Source organism: Diplodia seriata, assembly GCF_021436955.1.
Source record: "Diplodia seriata strain FDS-637 chromosome Unknown scaffold_2, whole genome shotgun sequence".
Classification (NCBI taxonomy): domain Eukaryota; kingdom Fungi; phylum Ascomycota; class Dothideomycetes; order Botryosphaeriales; family Botryosphaeriaceae; genus Diplodia; species Diplodia seriata.
In genome coordinates this window covers 3,296,044-3,314,128 of record NW_027117309.1, presented here as the reverse complement: position 1 = coordinate 3,314,128, position 18,085 = coordinate 3,296,044, and the positions used below count along the sequence as shown (strand labels likewise).

General features: G+C 56.5%; 7 protein-coding genes across 7 annotated transcripts; 4 read left to right on the top strand and 3 right to left on the bottom strand.

Annotated features, from left to right (window-relative positions):
* Positions 1–1,070: 1,070 nt before the first annotated feature.
* SLS55_002338 (uncharacterized protein) lies at positions 1,071–2,599 on the top strand (the record flags this gene model as incomplete). The annotated part of the gene is made up of 2 exons (XM_066773820.1): positions 1,071–1,190; positions 1,244–2,599. The coding sequence occupies 2 exons, from the start codon at positions 1,071–1,073 to the stop codon at positions 2,597–2,599; spliced, it is 1,476 nt and encodes a 491-aa protein (XP_066636387.1).
* Positions 2,600–3,303: 704 nt separating this feature from the next.
* Positions 3,304–3,980, bottom strand: SLS55_002337 (uncharacterized protein; the record flags this gene model as incomplete). The annotated part of the gene is made up of 2 exons (XM_066773819.1): positions 3,304–3,540; positions 3,702–3,980. 2 exons carry the CDS (start codon positions 3,978–3,980, stop codon positions 3,304–3,306), a joined length of 516 nt encoding a protein of 171 aa, XP_066636386.1.
* A 1,299-nt stretch (positions 3,981–5,279) lies between these two features.
* On the bottom strand, positions 5,280–7,179 carry TNA1 (High-affinity nicotinic acid transporter; the record flags this gene model as incomplete). Its single annotated transcript, XM_066773818.1, has 4 exons — positions 5,280–6,129; positions 6,608–6,688; positions 6,750–7,104; positions 7,161–7,179. 4 exons carry the CDS (start codon positions 7,177–7,179, stop codon positions 5,280–5,282), a joined length of 1,305 nt encoding a protein of 434 aa, XP_066636385.1.
* A 990-nt stretch (positions 7,180–8,169) lies between these two features.
* SLS55_002335 (uncharacterized protein) lies at positions 8,170–11,387 on the top strand (the record flags this gene model as incomplete). Its single annotated transcript, XM_066773817.1, has 2 exons — positions 8,170–8,991; positions 9,057–11,387. The coding sequence occupies 2 exons, from the start codon at positions 8,170–8,172 to the stop codon at positions 11,385–11,387; spliced, it is 3,153 nt and encodes a 1,050-aa protein (XP_066636384.1).
* Positions 11,388–12,482: 1,095 nt separating this feature from the next.
* Positions 12,483–13,701, top strand: SLS55_002334 (uncharacterized protein; the record flags this gene model as incomplete). Its single annotated transcript, XM_066773816.1, has 3 exons — positions 12,483–12,566; positions 12,695–12,872; positions 13,004–13,701. 3 exons carry the CDS (start codon positions 12,483–12,485, stop codon positions 13,699–13,701), a joined length of 960 nt encoding a protein of 319 aa, XP_066636383.1.
* A 443-nt stretch (positions 13,702–14,144) lies between these two features.
* On the bottom strand, positions 14,145–14,999 carry RSM25 (mitochondrial 37S ribosomal protein mS23; the record flags this gene model as incomplete). Its single annotated transcript, XM_066773815.1, has 2 exons — positions 14,145–14,550; positions 14,632–14,999. 2 exons carry the CDS (start codon positions 14,997–14,999, stop codon positions 14,145–14,147), a joined length of 774 nt encoding a protein of 257 aa, XP_066636382.1.
* Positions 15,000–15,598: 599 nt separating this feature from the next.
* Positions 15,599–17,371, top strand: SLS55_002332 (uncharacterized protein; the record flags this gene model as incomplete). Its single annotated transcript, XM_066773814.1, has 1 exon — positions 15,599–17,371. The coding sequence occupies one exon, from the start codon at positions 15,599–15,601 to the stop codon at positions 17,369–17,371; it is 1,773 nt and encodes a 590-aa protein (XP_066636381.1).
* Between the last annotated feature and the right edge of the window lie 714 nt (positions 17,372–18,085).

The following is an 18,085-nucleotide window of genomic DNA, read 5'->3' as shown; positions in this document are numbered from 1 at the left end:
TTGGCGGCGGTCAGGCTCTGGGCTTCGGGCCCCTCAGATTTGCTTTTTGTTTGCTTTTGGGAGCCCGGCTGCTGGCAGCGCGGTGCCAAACTCTAGTGTAGTATCAACGTCGTCTGCTGGCTCTGCTTCTTCGTCACGGAAGCAGAGGCAGGATTGTTTCCACTATCGTGTTTGGCCCTACGTGATCCTGTTTCGTACTTTTTCTGAGTTGCTTGCGTTCGCATTACCGAACAAGGCCTTACTGGTTGGGCAATCTGCGTAAGCCCTTTCGACACGTCGACACTCAACAGCATCGTCAAACAATAGATCACTCAGCCGTTGTTGAGAAGTGAGCTCGCCATTGTATTAGATATAGTTCACTCAGACGAGCCGAGTTTGACACTTGCATTCGGGGGCAGGAAGACAAAGATGCGGAGATTGGGAGAGGGATGAGGGCCACAGACGGAACAATTCAGTCTCCACAAAGGCTGCATGCAAGGCATACTCCGGTTTGAGGATCAGGAGCAATCAGCCGAACGGCAATTCTTCAGTTCGCCATGACCTGCCGTTGGGCTGGCAAGTGCGGCTACGGCTGCCGCAGCGTGCAGAAAGCGGTGTTCCAGAACGCCGAGCGACCAAAGCGGATCGCATGTTTTTGGTGCCAATCCAAGGGCCGATCAAGCCATAGGAAAACACGGAGATGAATCTGGCACTCGAGGTGTTGGAGACGCTGGCACGACTTGCTTCGTTTAGCGTGGAGCTGTGGGTAAGGTTGGAAGATCTGCGCAGATACAGCAGGTGGACGCGCGCATAAGGCAGAAATGATTGAAGGGAATGCACATCACAGATGCAGGGAGGGCGAGTGTTGCGAGGCGGGGTGACCGGTGGCGTCGGGGAAGTGAGGTCGGCGAATCGGAGGCGGGCGCGGCTGATGGCGCACCCCCGCTAGCTGCTCCGTCCGTGCGCGGACCCGTGCCAAGCCCAGTCGAATGCTGCCGTTGCACTTCTACCTATCCAAACGCGCCGTCCTCTTAAACGCCGCCCTCGCCCGTTCCTCCTGCGAGCTGCCTCCTGCCAGCACCCTCTGCACCATGGATGCCAGCAACGTCCACCCTGCGGGCGGCTATGCCGCCGACATGGACATCGACATGGACATTGACCTCACCACCGCCGACGACATTGAAGCCTTCGACACCGAGGGCATTACGCTTGTGCGCCTTCTCGAATCGCCATGGCGTGCCCCTCTCGCTGACCCCCGACGCAGGATGATACCAACACGAACACTGGAGCTGGCCAACCGAATGCTCCCTCAATCGAGCCTCAGCTGGAGAAGGTCAACGTCGAGGGCGTCGACAACCTCACCACTGCCCAAGTCAAGGCATACGCCCTTGACCACTTCCCTTCCGACCAGTATGTCCGCCTTGAGTGGATTGACGACTCCCACGCGAATATCGTCTACGAGACCGGAAACGCCGCCCTCGAGGCCCTTATCGGCCTCACCGACCCCAACAAGCGCGATCCCGCCACAGCTGCCGACACGCTGGAACACGCCCTGGAGCAGCGCGACGCGAGACCCTTCTTTGACAACCCGGAAGTTCAGCTGAAGATCAGGCTGGCCGTCACCACTGACGTCAAGGCTGCGCGCGCGCACGAAGCCAGCCGCTTCTACCTCATGAACCCCGACAAAGACCCTCGTGAGAGGAGGAGGAAGCAACAAGGTGACCGACGCAATGGAGGCGGCGATGGATACAACAGGAGGCGTTACGATGAACGCGAGCAGCGACGGAGAAAGGACAATACCGAGTACGACATGGACATGTACGACGAAGAAGGTCCCTCCAGAGCTCGGGATGACAGCAGGCGCGGCAGACGTCGTTCGCTGTCAGATGATTCGATGGATGGCCGTAGGAGGAGCAGGAGGAGGGAGGCGCGGAGCAAGAACCTGGACGACCTACTTCCGTCTAAGGCTGACGGACGTCTGCGCGACCGCAGTGCATCCCCGCTCCGCGATGGCGATGGTCGTTACGGTTTCGGTGACGACGACAGTGCCGCGCATCGCCGTGTCCGCAGAAGAAGTTACTCCCCTCCGTCGAACCGTGGTCCTCCCGGCGGTAAAGAGCTTTTCCCGGGCCGTGGCGGTGCGACCAAGGAGCTCTTCCCAGCCTCAACCTCCAAGTCTACCCTTCTTTCGTCGACCGCCTCCAGCCCCAACCCCTCAACAAGCAACGCAAAGGAGCTGTTCCCCGGAAAAGGCGGACACACGCCTGGCAAGCGATCTCGCGAGCTGTTCCCGCACAAGACAGCTCACAGTAACCACCGCCGGCAGGATGCCTATGACTCAAGAGACCTATCTGATGTAGCTTTCACGAATGGACGTAGTCTTGAGGAGCGTATCACCGGAGGACCCAACAGCAATGGCCGCCTCAATGGAGATGACCAAGGATTCAACGTCAGGGGTTCAGCAGATGCGCCCGGATTTTCCATCCGCGGAGCTGCAGACGTGAAAGAGCTGTTCCCCATGAAGACCGGCGCTGGATCAAATGCTGGGAAGGAGCTATTCGGAGAGAAGATCCAGGGTCGTGGCGGTCCCAGGAGAAAGGCGGAGGATATGTACTTCTGAGCTATCAGTGCAGCCACGATGAAGCATTCTCGGACGGCCTCACAACCCAAAGACTTCCTTTGCTTCTTCTTCTTCTTCCGTGTCATTTCCTCGACTTTCTTTAATTGACATGCACGACACAAGGGTGGAGATTGGCATTTACATGGCTGGTTGGCTTGTTTTCTTCAACAGACTCACGTTATCGACGCAAGGCGCTCTGGATGTTTGCTGTATTTTTCACGTCTGGGTTCTTCGGGATACCACATCTCTTTTGATCTTTTCTGTTCGAAATTCGATATGATACTGCCAACGTACCAAATATTGCGAATCAAAAATGTTTACTGTTAATATGATCGCGAGACGAGCCTGATTTTATTGTCCGGACGTAGGTGTATGCCTTCAATGCTAACAGATGTGTCCTTATTTTAGATTCAACTACACGCGTACTGCTCTCAGCGAGGATCACAGAGCTCAAATATTCTATAGAGCGCTGTGGCCTTGTTGGAATCAACGACTGAATTGTGGCAGGGTGACAGCCAGTGTTCGCACCGGCACTGAGAATTCTTCGAGTACGACTCGAAACATTTCATCATTTCGATTCTTTCAATGATTATTCACTCATACATCGTGAAGCCCTTCAATTACTTTCCATTTAGATCCCTTCTGTAACCCTGAACCGGCCATTGCCTCCAGCGTGGCAGGCAACCGTACAGACCTCTCTCGCCCTAGGCCTCCTTGATCCGCCCATCCTTGACCATCTCCCTGATGGCCTGGATGCTCGACTCGACGGCCATCTGCGCGCCGGCGCGGTGCTTTTTGCGCAACTCGGCGACGGCCGCCGCATCGCTCGCGTCGACCTCCGGGTACCGCCACGCGAAGCTGTACGTCATGTTCAGCGCGTCGTCCTTGTCGAAGCTGACGATGTTGCTGACGGTGGTGCCGTCGGGCTGGTGGAAGTCGACCTGACGATGGCTTGTTAGCAAACTGACTGACTCCTCACATGCTATCGTTGGGAATTGTGAATATAGTCTTCCTCCCTTCTCTTTTTTCTCATTCCTCACAACAACAACAAGTCCAACCCAAGACGAGAGAGAAAGAAAGAAGAAAGAAAGAAAAAACATACCCTCGACGGCGCATAGCACTTGCACACCTCCTTCACCTTCGGGCTGCCCTGCCTGAACCCCTCCTTGAACGTCGCCTCGCGCACGACGACCGGCACGGCCTCGGAGCCGCTCCCCTCGGTCGTCTCCTCCAGCACCTCCGTCCCGACGATCACGGGCACGAACTCCTGCGCGAACCGGATCTTGCGCTCCAGCCCGGCCCAGACTTGGCCGACGGAGAGCGCGGGCGCGGCGCCGGCCGGGTTGATGGGCGACGTGAAGGCGACGTTGACGATCACCATTTTTTTCGGTTGAGGGGTTTCTGTTGCTGCAAGGGAGGGTTGATGGTGTTCTTTTGCTGTTGGACGGAACGGTGGGTTTGACGGCGTGTTCCGCTGGCTGTGTGGTATGGATTGGGATTTTTTTGGTTGAGGGGTTGGACGGAGGGTTTGGGTGGTATGCACGTGGAAGTTGTAGCTTATTTAGGAAGGGTGGTGGTCGTAGAGTAGCGTGGAATTCAGCTATATTAATGAGGGCGCCGTCGGTGTCGGGGTCGGCGGAGTGCGGGGTCAGTCCGAAACGCGAGGGTTGGAAAGCACTTTGGGGGCCACAGCTGATGTATTCGGACTTGGTGACGTCAGCGGCATGCAGGGAAGCGCGGTCACAGCAGGTGGCAGAAGATTCGAGTCCTTTGAGCTCACCGAGGATGATACACTTTTCCTACATGGGTAGTTGAATCCATTGTCTGGACAAATATTCACGTATTCAACATTCGCAATTACGTCCGCAGGCCAATTTCTTTTGTCCCGGTTGTGCGGTTGTAGGAATGAGGATGCCAAGAGCAAACGTGTGCGTCTGTTGTTCGATACGCATTGTTGGCTGTATCAGCAGACCCAGCACGAGGCGCTCGTACGAGCTGGTGCATGATTGATAAATGCTGGCCGAAGGGCGTTTGGCGTAAGCGCCAATGCAACTTTAATCCCTGCATCAACACCTAGTGTGCGCCGCACTGCACTACAAGGCACCGTAACACGTGTCTGTATTCTGGTCTTGTAATTATCCTTGTGCTCTTTGGCGTTATCTTGTTTATCCAATTGTCGTACCAACTCTACTTTGTGGCTTTTCTGTCTCACTTCATCACAACGACTCAGAGTGTGTATTAGGTCATTGTGGAACCTTGATACCAACTACTTCGTAGTTCAAAATAGTTTTAACTGCCATGGCGATTTCACATTTAGGGAGAAAAGGACCATAACCATCGAGAATGGTGACCTGGTCTGGCACGCCAAGCCTGTATTAGATGAACAACACTCCTTCAACTGCAAGACACCGCTCATATGCTCCGCAGTTCAATTACTGAGTTATTCATCCTCTATTTATCATCATACATAAATCTCTTCGCTGATACCTCATACATTGCTCGTCATTACGTGTAGCAGTATTTGTCCGTGCGCCGATGCCTTGATGTTCAGACCTTGGCTTTTTTACCCCTCTTAATGCTCTTCCCTTCTCCATAAATACGTAGACTAAACATACACTTCTATCCTCTGATTTGAGCTCCATCCTCTGTCAGAATCTACACCTCCAAGCCCAGATGCTTACTACAGCTGATACCTATAGTCAGGACTCAAGTCACCCATCTCCGTCTTCTCCCACTCGGTCAGTCCGAGATTGGTGGGTGTCTTGTCTCTCTTCCTGTTCGACCAAGAGCAGAGGACCCAGTAAAGGGTGCAGCTTAGCGCGCTAAGGCAGATGAACGCTATGCAGATGCTGTGTCCGGGAATGTAATCGGGGGCATCTTTGCTAAGGAAGGCAAAGACGGATATAATACCGCCTATGTTCCCGAATCCAACCTGCCACGCACTAGCAACTGACCTGCGGTGATGTCCGCCAGTGTTCAAGTTGAACCAGCAAACAATGACGGGCATTGCTGAGTAACAACCCATTGCGACAAGGAACAGGCCAGCATACTGCACATCCACGTTGTCGTGTACAGATATTAGAATGCCAAATCCGGCGATGGCAATGGCGATCGGGATCAGAGTGAAGAGGAAGCGGTGTCGAGTTTTGTCTGATAGCCAAGCAACTGTCATGGCGAGCCCGAAAGCGGCTGCCCAAGGTGGTACGCTGTGCAGCTGTGTCTGGATCGCCGAGTAACCATAGGTCTTGAGGATAGCCGGAGAGAAGTATGCGTATCCGTAGGCAGGGACGATCAGGCCGAAGTACATGAATCCTCCGACCCAAATTTTGGGATCCTTGAAAACACGGCCGACATCCCGGATGGTGATTTGGCGTTCGGCAGCCGACCGGCCTTGGTCAGCCTGCAGGCGGGCCTTGACGTATCTCTTCTCATCTTCACTGAGCCAATTCGCCTCCTCGGGGAAGTTAGGCAAAAGGAAGAAAAATATCACAGAGACCACAACTGTGAGAAGGCCTTCGAGAATGAAGATCCTGCGTCAATCGTAAGCCTTTGGCTTCTTACGCAAGGTATACTGTGTAAACCCACCATCTCCATCCTCGATATCCACGGATTCCATCCATCTTTCCGATTGCGGATGCGAGGAGGCCACCAAAGGCTCCTGCAAGGGTTGTGCTGCTGAAGAAGAAACTGTAGCGGCGCTGAGCTTCGCTGCGTCGATACCACATTCCTATCAAGTAGAAGCAACCGGGAAACATCCCACTCTCGAATAGACCGAGGAAGAATCCTGTTGCTAAATTAGAAATGGATTTAAGGCAAGCAGCCAACAAATCTCTCCGCACCGCAGCAGCCCATCTCAGAACCCGCAACAACACATATGAATATAACAGAGCTGAAAAGGCCTTCGCGACGGGGCCCTTTCCACTACTGTACCAATGGTTGTTGCGGTAGGCTAGCTCGATTAGGGTGCGCGGAGTTTTGTCAGCCGCATCTTTGGGGGTTAGCGCTTACTTGTTGCCAGCAGTCCAGAATAGTTCTGGACCAGTCCTTGCATAGCAGTAGTAAATCCAAAGAAGAACATGCATCCAGACACTGGCCTAGAAGTCAGTGTGGGTGCTTTTCAGGGAGTTGGGGTACTGGGGTATACGCACACCACACTCTCGGCGAGACCTTCTTTAACAACACGTTCGATGGAACCTCAAACAGAACGTATGGAACGAAGAAGATAACCAGCGCAATATTGTATTTCATGCTGTCTTTCGACGCAAGACCCAAATCCTCGCTCAGGCCGAAGACATTGGCGTTGGCGATGTTGACTCTGTCGAGAAAGGCCAACAGGTACAGAATGCACAGGTAAGGGATCACGCGGAAATCGATGCGATTGACAAGGCGACGGTCGGTGGTGTGCGGCGGGCACTCGACGTGGAGGTCAGAGTCGTATTCGACGGCAGCCGGGTCCTGGGCATAGCCGCCGTCGTCGCTCGAGCTGCGCGGAGCGACGACGACCTCTGCGCGAAGTGTTAGCACGCGGCGGCGGTGAGGCAAGGAATCAGCTAAATCTCACTTTCTGATCTCGAAAACATGCCGAGGAGCCGTCACTTTTCCACAGGCAAGCAAAGACGCAGGGAAAGGAAGGGGAGCGACTGACAGCCGTCAGCCGGCGGCGGACGATCCCTTATAAGCGTACGGCCATGGCTGACAGCTCGGTGAGCAAGCGCGCGAGGGCAATGAGTCTTAACGCCGGTATCGCAGCGCCAGCCCACATTGGTCTGAGGCACGACGCTTCCCCGCGTTCTCGGGGCGGTAATGCTGCCTCAAACGGATTGCCGTGTATTTTATTGGTTACGGGAGAGGCGGCGTGTGGAGAGAGGCAGATCGCACTAGGGCGCATGCGGCTAACGCTGTGCATCCGCATTGCCCCCACAGCGGGTGACAGAAGAATTGAGCCCACGCGCATCGGCCGCGTAGAGATATCAGAGCAGGTTCCAATAGGCAGTGGAATCCAGTATCCAGAGATGGGCGCGCGCATTCGACGCTCAGATTTGCGTCCGAATCTGGGATCCAACTGCCCGTGCAGGAGGAGCGCATCAACCTCGGCGGGCCCAGAGGGCTCAGATCTCCCGTCACCGCCGGCCACGTCTTCCGGGGCAGTGCTGGCACCGACTGACCGAGCCCTACAGCCGCGGTCCGGTGCCAGCGCAATCTCCAGAGTGGCGGCCAGGCCCGCTCTGCGTCAGCGCGCGGCCCGCTTGGCGAGAGGCGCCGGCCAAGCGCAGGGCTCACGCTGGACGGGCTCCAGGCCATGCGGCGACGCCGGGGCCTGCCCGGCGGTTTTGGCGCGGACTGTAGGCCGGCTGCCGATCCAACGACCACCTCAGGGCACCCTCGCTGACCTTCACCTGTCCTCGCCCTCGCCCGCCCGAGCCTTGAGCCTCCTCCCACCACCCGCCCTCTCACCACCGCCCCGCTGCCTGCCCCGGCTCCGACCTCCGACCCCCAGGCTGTGCCAGTCCTCGCCAGCCCATGCCGCCGCCCTGACACCGGCCCTCGGCGCCGCAACCCGTCTGCCTGCCATGCAGCCTTTTCACTGCACGGCACCCGCCTACTCGAGACCGCAGAGCGAAGCCACCGCTGCTGCTCCCTCGCTGCCGCTCGCCTATCGCCCGCCTGGCGCCTCGAGGAACGATGCCCGCCTGGCCGCCATTGCTCGCTGGAGCGCCCAGTGGCACAACGGACACCTCTTCCTCCGGGACCCCATCCGCGGCTACATCGAGATATCGCCTCAGGTGATACCGCCCCAGTCGTTCTTCAACGACTCCACCTACCATGATGAACGCTCCGATGTCTGGCTCTCGCAGATCGACCATGCCCAGTACCTGTATACCGTGCGTGAGGATCACGGCACCCTGGCCTTCAAGGTCCAGCCCCAGCTTGCCCGGCCAACTCTCCCCGCTCCCGAGGCCGTTCTGGGCAAGCGCGCTCTGAGCAGCGAACTTAGCACACCCCCTCCGCCCCCGAAGAAGACACGAGCCATAGCCAAGCATGCCGGCCCCACCAGGATACGGAAAGACCGCCGTGTTCAAACGCCAGTCTACGACGACGTTTGGAAGAGAATATTCGAGCTCAGCGATCCCGCTATGCTGTTCACATACGAGAGAGTCAACAAGGCCTTTCGCGGAGCCCTTGCCACCTACAGCCATATCTGGAAGAACAGCATGGTCGACCACTTTGGAGACGGCCTTCCAGAAACCCCCAAGGATCTTCAGGATCGTCAGTATGCAGATCTACTATCCGGCCAAGGCTGCATGTCATGTAAAGAGCCAAAGGCACGCAAGACTTATTGGGCCTTTCTCCGTCGCTGGTGCACCAAGTGTTTCAGCGAAAAAGTAATTAAGGTTCGTCGTATTTTTCCGGCCGCCACGTCGGTTCCGGTTACACGGAGCTAGCTAACAGCACGCAGCAAGAGGACTGCTTCGCCATCAATCGCAAATTTCCTGGTATTCTTGAGTGTATTCCTTGCGCAACCGTGGATTCTTGGAACCATTACTCGTACGCCGGGTGGGGAGACGAAAACGGTCGTTCGACTGCTTCGGGAAACCAACCGGTCTTTTTGAAGGATGATGTGAGCGCAGTTGCTCTCGCCTACGAGGAGTTCGTGGGGACCTTGGAAGAAGAGGACTCATCCGCCGAAGAAAAGGAGGAGAAACGGACCGAGTGGATAAAGGAGCGCAGGGAAAAAGCCAAGGAGGTCATGGACGAGCGCCTGGAAATCGACAAGTTCGAAAAGAAATGGATCGCTGCCAGAGCTCAGAAGAGTGTGGATCTGAAGAATATGCGCAGGGAATTCATCATCCGCAGGGCCAAAAATCTCGACCCCCCGATGTGTGAGGAGGTGCTCAAGCTCATCCCGGCATTCCAGGAAAACATCAAGATCAACAAGGAATTCAAGACGGAGAAATTCTGGAAGGTCCTGATGCCCAAGCTGGAGGAAGCTCGTCCCACGGCAGAGAGACTGTACGCGATGGAGACTAGTGCCAACGAGGTCGGTTACTGGGATCTCTTACCCGGCTTACAGAACCAAACCAATCAAATGAGCACTTGTGCCCCCGGTGCTTACCACCAGCTCATGGGGCTGGTAGACGCTTCGTTGAAACGGGTCCACAATATGGGTGCTCACAGCAAGGTGCAAATTCCTCACCAAGAGTTCGCACTTCGTGTTCTGAACATGGTCCGCCGGTCCTGGCCCTTGCAACCTATTGCTGCCCATTCGCAGATCCCGGATCGGTCACCTTTCATTGACTGCTATCCTCGAGATGGCCGATATGTCCTTACGATTGAGCATGCATGCAGGATATACGAACGGAAAGTCGTCCCCAACCTCGAGGGACTTTATCCCGAATTCCGTCAACCGACCCGCAACGTCCAGAAGTTCAAGTGCCCGGGATGCAAACGGAATGACGTTAGTAAGCAACGCACTTTCCGGCAGTTGATGAATCACATCCGTGAGGACCATGCTACGACAATTGGCGATTTCCAGGTCTTCCGACTTGCGGGATTCAGAACCGAGCCCTACTTCTGCGCAGTTCCCTGGCCCATGAACCTGCCCGCTCTCACGGACAAGCAGAAGTCTACTGGTACCTGGGACAAGGACTCCGAGCCAGAATACGGCACGGTCGACACATCTGCAGAGCAGCCTCAAGATATCCTGCAGTCTGCATTCGCGCGAAAAGATGTTTGCGCTCCCGAGTCGCTTCCAAATGCGACGTCTACGGGACCAGCGGACTTCGTCGGTAACGTTCGAGATGCTCTACGTATTCTCGAGGGTACAGGGCTGAGCGCGGCTATTCGTAGCAAAATCGTCATCGAATTCGCCGACCGCCAATGCAAAAAGGCAGAGGGCAAAGACGCTTCGCCTGACTGGCATACTCTGCGTTTCGAGGTGGATGCATTCCTGATGAGCAGCAATAACCACGACATCTTGGACAAAATGTGTTGTGGTGTTTGCCGGAAGGCCACAGATGGCAAGACACGTGGTGGCAAGAACTATGCCAGGATGCCTAGCTCCCGTGCTGAGCTTATTAGACATTTCGGCACACATCACCAATCGAACGTCCAGACCTGGCCGAAGGACATGTTTACGCTCCCTAGCGACGAAGATGTCACTCGGGCGTTGAGCGAGGCTTCTAAGGAGGCCAACAGGGCTTTCCATACGTTATTCCCCGACTCGAAGGAACCGCCAAAGAGGGAGTTGGTCGGTATGGACATTCTGGCAACCGTCGCAAACCAACAGCAAAGGTTCAATAGTCGTCCACTAAAGGTCACGATGGCTCAGTGGCGTCAACAACATCCCGCGCAAGATCCGATGTCTGCACAGCACCTCCGACCATCCATTCCTCAACCCTTCAGCCTCCAGCAGCATCAGCAACAGCCACAACAACAGCAACAGCATCAAACTCAACATCAGCACCAAAACCCGCACCAGCATCAGCCTCATCGACCGCCTCAACAGCACTCGCATCAGCACTCGCACCAGCCCTTCACTCCTATGCATCCTCAACAACTCAATCCGCACAACCGTCCGATGCAATCCCATCTTCAACACCAACAACACCAGCAACACCAGCAGGCGCTGCATTTGTCCGGCCAGTCTTCACAGCAGCAACAACAACAGCAGCAGCAACAGCAGCAACAGCAACAGCAGCATCAACAGCAAGCACAAGCCCAGCATTCGTATGGCTATCAACCTCTCCACCATCTTTCTACCTCGCGATATCGCCTTTATCAACCCTAATATCCCGTATATCTGGAGCGGGTGTGTCTTCTCTACACCTTGATGTGCAGGGAAAAGGGGAAACCCCCTCTCAGGAACCGTACCGACAATCTTCCGCTTTTCATACTTAGACACATATTTCCCTGTTGGAAACGACGACGCGAACGATCTCCGACATTGCGTGCACAGCAACGGCGACGCAACTGACTGAGCACCCGGTAGCTTGGCGCACGTTTCTTTTATGTTTCTCGTCTCATACTAATAACCATTTGGTGTTGTGGTTCGGTCTCGATTTATCCTCAGGCTACTTCTACGCATAGCGTCTGGCGGACTCGGAGTGATTAAGTCGTTTTCATTATCTGCATGAGACATCCCCTGGACAGCAGCATCACGAGTACCCACAGTTATTGGTTAATTGTCTTCTGTCTAGTTGTTTGAGTTTCCATTTTTGCATTGCATGCGAATAAGGGCATTCCTGGGTTCAGCGACGGTTTCGTTTTAATGGTTTCCTTTATGTTTTTCGGTCTGCTCACGGAACAGTTTCCAAGGTATAATCGGAGCACACAGGCCACGCAATGGTTTGATTGTTATAGAGGGCACGGATTGGAATGGGTGGGAATTCTGGCTTTCTCGGTCCGCAATATGTGTACATGGCTTAGGGAGATTGCGCTGGCATATGGACGTTTCTACTAGACGTTGGTAGTTGCGAATGACAGAATGACTTTCTCCTCAGGTCAGGCTTGTTCATCGTGCTTATGGGAGTTTCAACCGGGATATGACAGTACCCATTCTGCTAGCCAACAGAAGACACCGGTTGACCAGTGTGATGCCTGCTCGAATGTGCTTATTCTCTGCGGTGAAAGAGTCACCGAGCGGGTTTCCTATTCGGGTTAAGCTCGGAGGCGGATCGAGACGTCTCAAAAAGTGCGGCGACCAGACACGATTCATCCGCATCAACACATTTTGCTTCTCTCTATGCTCCCACGCCGCGCGGGTAATCTTTGGACACAAGTCACACGCGGATATCCTGCTCACGCCACTGCTGTCCCAAGGCAGACCCAGAACTTTCGTATCCCGGCATCATTTAGGGGTCCGATGCCTCGACCTTACGCGACCATGTCAACCACCACTCTCAGCAGCGATAACGCTGCCGCCCAGAACGGCACGCAGGAGCAGACGAAGAGGCTGAGATATATCGATGTCCGTCCACGCAACCGATGCATACACAGTAATCGCTTTTCGCCACCAAATCATGCGCTCTACACATCCACGTCGACAAAAGGGTTTACGCACGTGATTTGACTAATTTTTTGGTTCGCTCCTGGCAGATTGGCATCAACCTGGGCGACCCCATCTTCCGTGGTGTTTACCACGGTAAGCAGGCGCACGAGGATGATTTCGAGGGCGTCATGGAGCGCGCGCTGGCCGCCGGCTGCGAGAAGATGATGGTGACGGGCTCGGACTTGAAGGAGTCGGAGCACGCGGTCCAGATCGCGAGGGAGCATCGTAAGACTTCACTCTCTTTTCTCACCAAATCATCTCTACATTACTCTCTTTCTTACTCACCATCATCCATCGCTCTCCCTCTACTCCAATCCCACACTCACCGAAATCACTTTCTGACTCTCATTCCACAGCCGGCCTCTGCTACGCCACCGTCGGCGTCCACCCCTGCTCCGCCAAACAATTCGACGAGCACCCGGGCGGGCCGGACGCGCTGCTCGCGGCGCTCACGACGCTCGCGCGCGACGCGGCGGCGGCGGGCCACGCCGTGGCCTTCGGCGAGATCGGGCTGGACTACGACCGGCTCTTCCTGACGCCCAAGGAGCAGCAGCTCAAGTACTTTGCGGCGCAGCTCGACGTCGCGGTCGAGCTGCAGCTGCCGCTCTTCCTGCACAGCCGCGCCGCGGCCGACGACTTCGAGCGGCTGCTGGGCGAGCGGCTGCCGCGGCTGCCGCGCGGCGGGCTGGTGCACTCGTTCACCGGCACCGCCGACGAGATGCGGCGCGTCGTCGCGCTGGGGCTGGACGTCGGCGTCAACGGCTGCAGCCTGAAGACGGAGGAGAACGTCGACGTCGTGCGCCAGATCCCGCTGGAGCGGCTGCAGATCGAGACGGACGGGCCGTGGTGCGAGATGCGGCCGAGCCACGCGAGCGCGAAGTTCTTGAAGGAGGCAGCGGCGGCGCTGCCCGAGGTGCCGAAGGCGGTCAAGAAGGAGAGGTGGGCGAAGGGGTGCATGGTCAAGGGCAGGAACGAGCCCGCGACAATCCCGCTCGTAGCGCACGTTATTGCGCGGATCAAGGGTATCCCGGTGGAGGAGGTTTGCGAGGCGTAAGTTCTGCTGGGCCGCTTGCTCGCTTTCTATCTTCTTCTGTGCGGTTGGTGCTAATTCTGTCGATAGGGCTTGGAACAACTCGGTCAGGATGTTTGGGTTGGGGGAGAAGGTCGAGTGAAGTGGCTGACATGTAGGGTTGCTCGATGCTCGATGAGACAATACATAGAATAGAGAAGAGAGACGTTAGACACTCAGTATCTTCGGCATCCAGTGGACGGTCTACTACGAAGAGAGTGAAGTGTCAGGCTTAACAAAATCACAAGCCTTCGCGGTATTCCTTAAAGGGTGGGCGACTGCGTACATGCTACACTCATCCAAACGTGAAGCTTAAGTAGACTGTATGATGGAATATTCGTTGATTTGCTTTATTTCCCAGCACTTGGTATATCCACAATACATATTGTACAAGACACTCCTCGCACAACAGCCCTCTGCCTGAGAACTTACGGGTGGAGCATCGCACCTCCGCGAGCCGTCTGGCCGGCCTTTGTTGCCGGTATGCTCTCCTCGAGCTCTTCGGTGGCCGCCAGAGTGGCGGCGTCGTCGTTCTCCAGAGCGGCCGTCGAGTCGGTGCCGGTGTACATGGCAGCTTGCATCTGGCGCTGGACCTCGACCTCGTTGAGCGCCCAGGCCTTCCAGTCCTCGAAGGCCTCGTTCTCTAGGCCCATGCCCACCTCCAGTTCGCTGAGGCCGAAGTATGCGCCCACGGCCAGCGCCTCCTCCTTGGCGATGCGCTGCTCGATCGCCTCCTTGTGCCGGTACTCGTAGAATTCTTTACGGGCTTGGTCATAAGCCTCGGCTTTGTCTAGATTTGCATGCTGCATGAGCCAGTTCTGGCGCTGGACGACGCTGCAGACGGGAATCAATTGAAACGCTCGACCATTGAGTTTCCTCCCGGCTTTTGGGGGAAGGTCCACAGAGCATGCTCACCTCTCGCCGTCCAACTTCTTGCCCGGCTGCACGATCTTGCTCCAATCCCACTTCTTGCCGTCCTTGCCGTCGTTCTCGATTATCAACCTCGGCCGGGCCAATTCCCACGGGTGGTCCTTGAAGAACTCTTGACGCAGGCTGTCCTCGGGATAGTAGAGTTTGGAGGGCTGGAACATGCGGGACGGCTTGCGGTTCTTCCCCGCCTCCCGCGCCTTGTACGCGCGCTGCACCGGGCGGACGAGCTGCTGCGGCGGCGGCACGTTGGCGACCACGTCGTACCATGGCGGCGGCGCCTTTATGCGTTTCGTCTCGAGAAGCTGGGTCGCGGCACGGTGCACACGCGAGGGGGCGAAGTTGTAGCGGCCCATTGTCGCGCGAGGCCCGGGGCTGTCGGGCTGAGAGGCTCACAGGTCGAGGCTGCAGCGGCGGGGGGAATATCGCGCTGGGCGGGGAAAGCAGCGACGGCGGCGGGATCGGGATGGTTGTTGTCGTCGGCGGGTGGTGTTGGAAAAGTACGTAGCGTGAAAGATCGCCGGCGGACGGGCTGGCAAGGAAGCTTTCCGCCGCGCTGCAAACACCGCGCTCGATCTGCGTTCAATTATTTCAGCCCACTTTATTCCACCACCACCACCGCAACCACCATCGCTCAAGCCTGGAGCATCTGCTCCAGCCAGCACGCCGCCTGCTTCGGAGCCCGCAACGAACGATTCCGCGCAACATTCGCCCCGCCAATGGACCTCTGCCCGGCTGCTTAGCACCATGTCCGCGTCTCATGTTCCTCTCAACCAAGCCCTCGTCCCCGGCGGCTGTCTGCATGACAGCATCCAGGCCGCTTCTTGCCCTGCTCTGCCCAACCACGCTCGCGTCGCCGGACCGCAATCGCCACCACTCGCCTGCGCAGCGTCGCGCTTTTCACCAGAACACCCGCGCCGGTAGCAGACCGCTCGTCCCGATTTCGCCGCAGCAGATGGACAATTTTTTCGTCAACGCCCTTGTCCAGGCTGGATCGTGTCGGAAGCACCGTGTGTGGCAGGCGCCATGTGCCAATGCCGCGCGGATGCATAACTATGACCGTCCGCGGCGGAAGAGGGCGGACTATGGCGTCGGTGTGGCGGCAGAGGGCGAGACCAATGCGGCGCGCCGCCAATTTGGCCATTCCACCAAACTGCACCGTCGGCGGGCGGACGAGCGAATGGAGAAGCGGATCGCTGAATATGAGGAAGAGCAGCGGCAGCGGCAGCAGCGGCAAGAACAAGGACGTACTGCGCCTGCACTGGCCGAATTGAAGCGCCTGGTCGACTTCTACGGGCCCGCCGCGCGTCTGGAGACGTGGAAGGAGCAGGAAGAGAGGGAGGTCAGGGAAGCGGAAGAAGAGGCGGAAGCAAGTGGCCCGACGCTTTCGGAAGGCGACGAGGTCGAGGGCGAGACCGACGCGATCAAACAAGCATACGTACCGTTCCACCGCCGGCACAAGCCGTGGCCGAACAAGGACGAGGTGGAGAACGAGTCGATCGGCGAGCTGGAGGAGCTGCTGGAGCAGAAGGGACTGTCGCCGGAGATCGCGTACGAGATCTACTCGTCTCTGTCGTGGCCGCGCGCCGCGTATCTGTCCTATGACACCCTCCGTAACCTGCTGAACTGCTTGGGCGTCGTGAGGCATTCCACGGAGGCGTCGATGTTGAGGTACCTAGCCGTCATCGACGACATGAAGGCGGCGGATATCCCAATCGCGGTGGCGGATTGGAACATGGCGATTCAGTTCGTGGGAAAGTGCTTCCGCAAGATCACGAACGACGAGGTCGAGTCCGCGTTGTGGCTGTGGCGAGAAATGGAGAACGATGCCGAGACCAAGGGAAATCACATTACTTTCAATATCCTCTTCGATATCGCCGTCAAGGCAGGGAAGTACAAGCTCGCGGAGATGATCAGGAACGAGATGAAGGCCCGAGACTTGAAGCTGGACCGATATTTCCGCACGAGCACGATAATGTGGCGTGGGCTGTCGCGGGACGGAGAGGGCGTCAGGAGGGCATACAAAGACTTGGTGGAGGCCGGGGAGATTGTGGACTCGGCCGTGATGAACTGCGTCCTCACAGCCCTGTTCAATGCAGGGGAGCCTTCGGCAGCAGAACAGGTGTTCTTGCGGATGAAGAACATGGCGGGCGTACTGGAGACCACGAAGAAAGCGCCGCGGGACTGGCGGCAACGACGCGAGCTTGGTTACCTGTTGAACAAGGCGGCCCATCGGACGCGAGACGATGCCGAAGGCCGGAGGGTCATGCAGGATCATTCGCCGGTGGGGCCCGACCACGGTACGTTCAAGATCCTCATCAGGTACCATGTAAACAGATCCGGCGACATCGACCGGGTCACGCAGCTGCTGGACGAAATGGATCGCATCTACAACATCCCGGTCCAGGGGGATATCTACTACACGCTGTTCTGGGGCTTCCATGCCCACGGCGGTGTGCGCTACTCTCCGTGGACGAAGGCGAAATTGGAGGGCACGTGGCGCGCTTTTTTGATGTCTCTCGACAACGAGAATGTGGACGTCGGCTTGGATCGCAGCATCACCAAGGCCATCATCATGGCATTTTCCAAGTGTACCAGCGAGGAAAAGACGTTACAGGTTTGGGAGGAGATCAGGCGGAGATGGAATCCGTCCGAAGGGGATCTAGAAAGTACGCTCAAGCTCTTGGGTAATGTCAAGTACCCGCTAACGTATGTACCACCAGTGTGAACGAATTGCAGGCTATATTTTTGGCGTCATTTCTGGGGACTGTAAAATTCCAAATAGAGCCACTGGATAGCAAAAGCAACGGTTGGCGTGTACAAAAAGATATGTGGTGATTGTGTCTACCTAAGCAGTGTATGGTGATGTCGCATGAAGAAGTCGCTGTCTGGGAATGATATTGAAACTGCCATTTGGGGAAAGCCCGGCGGTAAAGTCGTTGCCTAAGTAGTGGCATGTAAGCGACGGCCTGACTTCGCGTTACCGCGTCGCCCTCTGCATCGACCACCAACCACGCGTCGTACTGGACAGGCATCCGCAGCCGCCCGCATAGGGCCTCGATCAACCATCCTCAAGGCGCATATGCCAGCGTGAACGCGTGCAGCGGACGATGAGGAGGCTGATTGCGTGGTCGCACTACTGCCTTATCCGTACAATCTCGGACACGACTTTTTCCCAATAATCTGTCTCCGTCGCTCCTTCCAAACCTATCAACATCGCCGCTCTTTGACCTTGACGCATCTTCTCTCTCTGCTTCTGGCAAATTCCCTCGCTTACGCCTTATTTGCAAATTCAGCATGCCGGCCGAGAGGAGGAATTCCGTGCCTGTGATCGACATCGACTTCACGCTCAAGAGGATCTTTGGCAAGAAAACCTTCAGGTACGTTTTGGGCACTTGAGTTCTCTGCTTGGGGGCGCTTTGCTAAGTCTCGCCTAATAGAC